Raw genomic sequence first — 8,225 nt, forward strand, 5'->3', positions numbered from 1 at the left:
CATTCTCCAGCCGCCCTTCGCCCCCCCCACAAAGCACTCGGAGGCGGCGCCTGTGCGGGCGGGAGGCCGGTTTATTGCCCGGGCGGCGGGAGGCACCAGGCCCACGCGGGGGGGCACAGGGGGAGGCCCCCCCGGCTGATGGGCTGCGGGGGACGCGCGGGGGGGGGAGGTCTCCACGTGGGGAGCTGGGGGGGCCGAGGCTGCTCCGTCTCCGGGCTCATTTCCAGCGGCCGCCCAGGCGGCCCTTGGGGGCCCCCTTCTTGCTGCGAAGAGAACAGGGGAGGGGGCGGGTGAGAAAAGGCGTCAGCAGCGCCCCAGATCCCCGCCCCCCTCCCCCCCCGGGGCCCCTCCCCCGGGGTCCAGCCCGGCCTCAACCCCCTCCCCCCCCCCCCCGGCCAGCTGGCCTCGGCATCCGCCCCGCGCTGCCCCCCTCCCCCGCCCGCCCGCCCGGGGAGCTGGGAGAGGGGAGAAGCATTTGCGGGGCTTGGTCTCGGGACCGGGACCCCCCCACCCACTTCCCCGAGAGGGACACGGCGGAGGCTACTCACAATTTCTGGGCATGGCTGATGCTGTTGTAAAGGATGTTAATCTGCAAACGGGGGGGGGGGGGGAGAACCAGTTATTACCCAGCTGTTCTGTTCCCCCCCCCGCCGGGGGCAGCCAATGCCCCACCCCGGGGCTGGACGGAGCCGGCGCCCCCTAGCGGGGAAAGGCCCCCCCGGCCCCCTTCTCTCACCTCGTATTTCTGGCGCTTGAGTTTCTCCATGAGGTCAAACTTCTCCGACTCCAGCTGGTGGATCCACTCGTGCAGCTCCTTGGCCTTCTCCCTGTGGGGCCAGGAGGAGGCACTGTCGGGATCGGGGCGGCTGCCAGTCAGCCCCCCGCCCCGCACGGGCCCCTTGTACCCAGAGCACCCCGGGAAACGGGAGGCATGTGCCGCCCCAGGTAGCCGTGCTTGCTAGCCGCAGGGGCTCATGGGAACGACACGCAGAGCATCATGGGAAAGGGGGGCATTGACGGGCCACGGTAGCCATGGTCGCTAGCCCCAGGAGATCATGGGAACAAAGTGCAGAGCATCATGAGAAATGGGACCTTAGATGGCCAAGAGGTAGCCATGGTCACTAACCCCAGGGGATCATGGGAAATGGGAACCAAGAGAAGAGAATCAAGGGAAACGGACACAGATGACCAAAGTAGCAATCGATCAGGTTGTTAACCTCAAGGGATTATGGGTAATGAGAACCAAGTGCAGAGCCTCATGGGAAATGGGACCATAGGCGGCCAAGGTAGCAATGGTTGCTAACCCCAGGGGATCATGGGAACAAAGCTCAGAGCGTCATGGGAAATGGGACCATAGATGGCCAAGGGGGAGCCATGGTTGCTAACCCCAAGGGATCATGGGAAATGGGAACCCAGCACAGAGCATCGTGGGAAATGAAGTCCCCTGAGCGCCCACCCCTACTGCGCCCACTGTACCTCAGCTCATCCTCCCGCATGCTGTCGATGTTTAGGGGCTTCCGTCGCTCAGCCAAGATTCGGTTCTTCATCTCCCGTCCCGTCTGCCGCTTGCCCCGCTTCTGCTCGGCCTGGCAAACAGGGCATGGGGGTCACGTCAACACGGGCTCCCTCCAGAGGCGGTTCCTCTGGGGTGGGGATCAGGGGGCTGGTTATAGAGACCCTTCCCCCGTGCTGAGATGTGGCCGTCTCTGGGGTGGAACGCCAGGGTTGGTTATACGGGGACCCCTCACCCGGCGCCGAGATGCAGCTGCCTCTGGGGTGGAGCAGCTGGTGATTTTCAGACCGCTCCCCAGACTCCTCCCCCCTGCACACCCTCCCTGGCCCCCCCCTCACCTTGACCAGATAGCCGCCGAAATGAGGCATGTTGGACAGAACCTTCTTCTTCTTGGCGTCGTCTTCGGCCCGTTTCTTGGCCTCCTCCTCCTCCTTGCGCAGCTTCTCTTCCTGCATGTTGTGGGGGGGGGGGGAGCAGAGCTGTCAGCCACGCAGCTGGGGGGGGCACAGACTGGAGGGGACAACCCCGCTCCAGCCCAGGAGTGGGGAGGGGATGTGGGGGGACTCACCGCTAGCTTGGCCTGGCGTTCCCGCTCCTTCTCGGTCCGGACCCGCACCTGCTCGTTCCGTTCCGCTCGGCGGCGCTCCTGCCAGGGGCCCGGTGACGGGTCAGGGCATGGCCTGCCACCCGCAGCGCCCTCCGGCCGGCTCCACCTCTTCCCCAGAACCCACAGTCCACCTGGCATGCCCCCGGTACCCACAATCCACCTGGTATTCCCCCTGGTACCCACAATCCCCTGCCCTGCCCCCTGTACCTACAATCCGCCTGGCACACCCCCCTGGTACCCACAATCCGCCTGGTATTCCCCCCGGTACCCACAATTCCCTGCCCTGCCCCCCATACCCACAATTCCCTGCCCTGCCCCCTGTACCTACAATCCGCCTGGCACACACCCCTGGTACCCACAATCCCCTACCCTGCCCCCCGGTACCCACAGTCCGCCTGGTATTCCCCCCTGGTACCCACAATCCCCTGCCCTGACCCCTGTACCTACAATCCGCCTGGCACACCCCCTGGTACCCACAATCCGCCTGGTATTCCCCCCGGTACCCACAATCCCCTGCCCTGCCCCCTGCACCCACAATCTGCCTAGCACACCCCCAGTGCCCACAATCCCTTGCCCTGCCCTATGTACCCACAACCACCCTCCCCCGCCCCGCACACCCCAGAACCCACAATTCTCTCCATCAAGCCGATGAGCTCCTCCTCCTCCTTCTTCCTCTGCTCGAAGTGCACGTCGATGAGCGTCTGCAGCTCCAGCAGGTCCTTCTCCATGCGCTTTCGGTGAATGTCCTGGAGGGCAGAGACAGCATGAGCTGGGGGGCACCCCCCATGGGGGGGAGTTCCCTCTGCTGAGCCCCCGCGCCCAACAGCCCCTGCTCAGCCCATAGTCCCGCACAGCCCAGCGCCCCCTGCTGAGCCCCCCCGGCTCCCTGTAGCCCAGTGCCCCCCGCTGAGCCCCCCGCAGCCCAGCACCCCCCGCTGAGCTGCCCCCCCGCTCCCTGCAGCCCAGTGCCCCCCGCTGAGCCCCCCGCAGCCCAGCACCCCCCACTGAGCCCCCCGCCCTGCTCCCCGTAGCCCAGCGGGATCTCTCTCACGACACTCACATCAAAGTCCACTCTCTCCCCATCGGGAATCTTCGGGGGGGCCAGCTGGGGAACTAACGGCCTGCTGCGGGCGGGAAGGGATAAGAAACAAGACAAAGAGGAAAGGGTTTCACGATTGACTGTTACAAGTTCAGACCTCTCCCCCGGTCCCAGGACTTGGACCCTCTGGGGTGGGGCGGGGGGCTGGGCATACAGGAACCCCCCGCCCAGCACTAAGACGCGGCCCCGCTGGGGTCGAGCGCGGGGGCTGCATATACGGGGACCCCTCGCCCAGCAGTAGGATGCAACCCCTCTGGGGTGGGACGTGGGGGCTGGGCACACAGGGACCCCTCGCCCAGCGGTAGGATGCAGCCCCTCTCAGGTGGGGCGCGTGGGCTGGCTATATAGAGTCGCTCAGTGCATTGGGACAGCACTCCTGTCCAGGTTGTGGGGTTCCCTGCTCTGACTTGTGGGGTGCAGGCTGCACCCCAATTGTGAGTGGAAGTGGGGGATCCCCCATCTTAAACTCCCCCCCGCAATGGGTACCGCAGTTACCTGGGTTTGGGACGCTCCTCTTCTGTGAAGAGAACAAGAGAAACATTGTTATTAGACAGAGAGAGGGAAACAACTTGTGTGGGGGGGAAACTGGGGGGGACTGGGGGGGACACCCCAAAAACCTCTTAGCAAGAAAGCCCCTGATATGCTCCACCTGTATCCAGTTCAGATGTCGGGGTACCTTCATAAGGGGAGGTGAGAATTGATGTGGGGGGGGGGAATCCATGGACAGATGGCCCCCCTCGGGCAGGGTTGGAGAGAGTCCTGGCTGTTAAATAAAAAAAAGGAAGGGAAAAAAAGGGAGGAAGAAAAATGTATCCCTGAAGAAGAGAAGAAAATCCGTGAGGAGTGCGGGGGGCTGCAAGGTGGGGTGCAGGGAGCGGCACCGGAGATCCAAGGAGGGGGTGTCATAAGAATAGCCGCGGAGAAGGGTTTGGTGGAGGATGATGCTGAAGAAAGAGCAAAAAAGTCCTTCCAATGGAAGGTTTTTTGGGGGGCAAGTAAAGGGTTAAAGAAGGAGGGTAAGGAGGACGTGTCCTCCGCAAGGGGCCTGCAGTGGGGGGGGGCTCCCCCACCCCAGGGGACACAGACCGTGTCTCTCGTGAGTAGTTTTAGAGGCAAGCAAGCTCTGCAGTTGCCACGTCTCTATGTAGATAGAGGCTCATATACATTCAGCGCCCCCCCCCCAGCAGCTCCCCTTCCAGCCCCCTCCTCCCCAGTGCAGTCAGGGGTGACTCCGGATGGACCCAGGGGGAGCTGAGATCAGAATCCGGCCCTGTCCCCACTGCAAACAGAAGTGACTCCGGATTTGGGATGGGGGGGGGGGGAGGACTGAGATCAGAATCCGGCCCTGTCCCCACTGCAAACAGAAGTGACTCCGGATTTGGGGTGGGGTGGGAGGGGAGGACTGAGATCAGAATCCGGCCCTGTCCCCACTGCAAACAGAAGTGACTCCGGATTTGGGGTGGGGTGGGAGGGGAGGACTGAGATCAGAATCCGGCCCTGTCCCCACTGCAAACAGAAGTGACTCCGGATTGACTCTGGGGATGCTGAGCTCAGACCTTCCCCTGTGACAACGGAACCCCGTGAATGTATATTTGGGTCATGGCCATGCACCCGGGAACTGAACTGTATCCCATACGGTCGCCGGTCATAGCGATCCGTTCTTCCCGCCAGGCCCCGGGCTGCACCCCAGACCCGTCGCGGATACATGGGGAGCACACGCCCGGCCACCCATGTATCGGGACCCGCACCGGCCGGCCACGCACACGGGGTTTGCAGGAGCCCACGTCTATATCCCAGTCCAGCCTGGCCGGCGAGGGATTTACCACCTGCCCTGCCCTCAGGCTGAGATATAGAGAGAAACATACGGGGGGAGGGGGGTGCCCCGGGCAGAGCTGGGCGGGGGCCGTGCCAGGGACCCAGGGACCAGGCTAGAGTGGGAGGGTGGAGGTGTCAGTCACTGGGGTGCAGGGATCTCCGGCCTCTAGGTGGCGCCCTCCCTCCATGCCAAAAACCAGCCATTTCTAGGCAAGGCCCAGCCCCCCCAATCCACCCCCTGCCCCCCAGCCACCCCTCTCTTTCCCCCCCAGCCACCCCTCTCTATCCCCCCCAGCCATCCCCCCTCTATCCACCTCCACCCCTCCAATCCAACCACCACCCTCTATCCACCCCCTGCCCTCCCAGCCACCCTCCCTCTATTCCCCCCAGCCATCCCCCTCTATCCACCCCCAGCCCCCCATCCATCCGCTCTATCCACCCCATCCACCCCCACCCACCCCCACGCACCCCATCTATCCACCCCCATCCACCCCCCACCATCCATCCATCCACCCCCTCTATCCACCCCCACCCACCCCCCACCATCCATCCATCCACCCCCTCTATCCTCCCCCAGCCACCCCCAGCCAGCCACCCCCCCTCTATCCACCACAGCCACCCATCCCTCTCTATCCACCCCCAATCCAGCCACCACCCTCTATCCATCCTCAGCCCCCCAGCCACCCCGTTTATCCACCCCCAGCCACTCCCAATCCAGCCACCGCCCTCTATCCATCCCCAGCCCCCCTCAGTCCCCCATCCACCCCATCTGTCCACCCCATCCACCCATCCTCCTCTATCCACCCCCAGCAACCCCCCACCATCCACCCCCTGCCACCCTCCATCCATCCACCCCCTCTATCCACCCCCAGCCACCCCCCAGCCACCCCCCTCTATCCACCCCATCCACCCCCACCATCCACCCCTGCCACCCCCCATCCACCCACCCCCCTCTATCTACCCCATCCACCCCATCCACCCTCCTCTATCCACCGCATCCACCCCCAGACCCCCATCCATCCCCAGCCCCCCATCCACCTCCCATCCATTCACCCACCCCCAGCCGCCCCCTCTATCCACCCCCAGCCACCCCCCATCCATATCTCTCTATCCATCCATCCACATACACCCCTGTGTCTGTCCCTCCACCCCCGTGTCCAGCCATCGTAGCTGCCCCTCCTGGGGACTGGACAGTGCGGACACCAGGCCCGGGGGCGGGGGTGTGTGATTTACCCTGGGGGGGGGATAAGGCCTGGGGGGCCCAGCTCAGCTCTGCCCATCCCCCGCTCTGCCGGCGCCACCCCCCCACCCTCAGCCGGCGGGGGCAGGGTGGCGCCCCACCGAAGCCCCCACCTCAGGGGTATTTCTCCAAGGAGGAAGCGAAGCAGGAAAATACCTGGCTCTGCGGCCGGCTGGGGTTCCTCAGACACTGCACAGCCATGGGGCGGGGGGCAAGGGTTTAAGGGCAGGTATGGGGGAGGGGGAGGGGAGGGAAGATTGGGGAGGGGGGAGGAGGGATCAGGGGTGGGGGGAGCGAGCGCGGGAGAGAAACGGAGAGGCGGTTAAACCAAGGCAGCTCGGGTGGGGGAGTAACCGGTTAAATCCGGTTACTCGTTAGTGGGGGAGGGACTGCCCCCCTGGTCCCCTTTCAATGTCCCTGCCCATCCCCCTCCCCCACCCGGGTGAGATCACAATGTGCCCCCCCCAACACATGCGAAGCGGGATGGGATGTGAGGGAAGAGGGGCAGTGATCCAGTGAGGGGGGAAGGGTGCCGCAGTGGGGGGGTAGTGATGCAGTGGGGGGCAGTGATGTAGTGGGGGCTGCGGGGGAGAGGGCCCTGCAGTGACGCAGTGGTGGGAGGAGAGTGAAGGGCCCTGCAGTGATGCAGTGGGGGACAGAGATGCACTGGGCAGCTGTGAGGGCAGGGCCTGCAGTGATGCAGTGTGGGGGAGGGGGAAAGGGCCCTGCAGTGGAGTGGAGGGGGGAAGGGCCCTGCAGCGATGCAGTGAAGGGAAGGGGGGGAAGAGTCCTGCAGTGAAACAGTAGAGGGGAGGGGAGGAAGGGCCCTGTAGTGATGGGGAGGGGGAAGGGCCTTGCAGTGACGCAGTGGAGGGGAGTGGGGAGGGCCCTGCAGTGATGCAGTGTGGGGGGGAGGGGCCCTGCAGTAACGCAGTGGGGAGATGTCCCAAGTCAGGAACACACCTGGCATCCTCTGCACTGCCCCCACCCTGGCTGATGCCCCCATGGCTGCCCCACCCCCAGACCCCTGGGGAGAAAAAAACCCTTCAGCCGACAAACCAGAAAGGAGGAAGCCTGTGAAGAGAAAACCTAACATGGACGAGAGCAAACGTGATGGGAACAGAACCCAGGAGTCCTGGCTCCCAGCCCCCTCTTCTCTAACCACTGGACCCCACTCCCCTGCCAGAGCTGGGGAGAGAACCCAGGAGTCCTGGCCCGCAGCCCCAGCCCCATTCTACCCTTAGCCCCCACTCCCATCAAGTTGCTTGTTCCTGATTCCAGCTGGAATGTGAGGTCTCTGCTACTGGTGACCTAGAGGAAAGAGTGGGGTCCCCACGGCATGGGGGGGGCAGGTGTGCAGCTGTCTCACCTTCCTCCTCCTCAGCCTCCTCAGCCTGTTCCTCTTCTTCAGAGAGAGAGAGAGAGAGAAAGAGAGCAAGGGGTTAGTGCTGGGCTGTGTGTTCCCGGAGTCCCATCTCAGGGGGCAGATTGCAGGAGTCTGGGGGGAGGGTGTCTGGGGGGAAGGTTTTGGGGGGTGGAGTGTAAAACTGGGCCACATAAGGTTAAGCAAATCAGCAGGCTGGGTGACCTGGAAGCAACCCTTAAGGACGTTTCAAAAGGGCACAGCCATGGTGAACAAGGCCATTCCTGGTAGACAGGTATCACAGCCATGTTGAGGAGCCTTGAGCCTTTAACCTGTTTGCCAGCATTGTTAGAGACACAAAGAGCAGCTGCTAAATGTGTTTCCGTTTACCGCAAGCTGCTGGTGGGATCGAATTAGCTGGTAGACGCTGCATCATAGAATCATAGAATATCAGGGTTGGAAGGGACCTCAGGAGGTCATCTAGTCCAACCCCTGCTCAAAGCAGGACCAATCCCCAATTAAATCATCCCAGCCAGGGCTTTGTCAAGCCTGACCTTAAAAACTTCTAAGGAAGGAGATTCTACCACC

At 63.6% G+C, this 8,225-nt stretch overlaps 1 protein-coding gene across 2 annotated transcripts; it reads right to left on the bottom strand.

Annotated features, from left to right (window-relative positions):
* Positions 1 to 53: 53 nt before the first annotated feature.
* On the bottom strand, positions 54 to 7,702 carry TNNT1 (troponin T1, slow skeletal type). Of its 2 annotated transcripts, XM_048833492.2 has the most exons (11): positions 7,644 to 7,702; positions 6,431 to 6,463; positions 3,715 to 3,736; positions 3,181 to 3,244; positions 2,750 to 2,866; positions 2,082 to 2,159; positions 1,852 to 1,962; positions 1,477 to 1,586; positions 737 to 827; positions 549 to 589; positions 54 to 263 (listed from the first exon to the last, which is right to left on the bottom strand). In XM_048833492.2, exons 5-11 carry the CDS (start codon positions 2,846 to 2,848, stop codon positions 218 to 220), a joined length of 576 nt encoding a protein of 191 aa, XP_048689449.2. In that variant the 5' UTR covers positions 2,849 to 2,866; positions 3,181 to 3,244; positions 3,715 to 3,736; positions 6,431 to 6,463; positions 7,644 to 7,702; the 3' UTR covers positions 54 to 217. The 2 variants fall into 2 exon arrangements, with proteins under 2 accessions (XP_048689449.2, XP_074978575.1); XM_075122474.1 differs by lacking the exon at positions 6,431 to 6,463 and having other exon boundaries at positions 7,644 to 7,679.
* Between the last annotated feature and the right edge of the window lie 523 nt (positions 7,703 to 8,225).

Source organism: Caretta caretta, chromosome 23, assembly GCF_965140235.1.
Source record: "Caretta caretta isolate rCarCar2 chromosome 23, rCarCar1.hap1, whole genome shotgun sequence".
Taxonomy (NCBI): Eukaryota; Metazoa; Chordata; order Testudines; family Cheloniidae; genus Caretta; species Caretta caretta.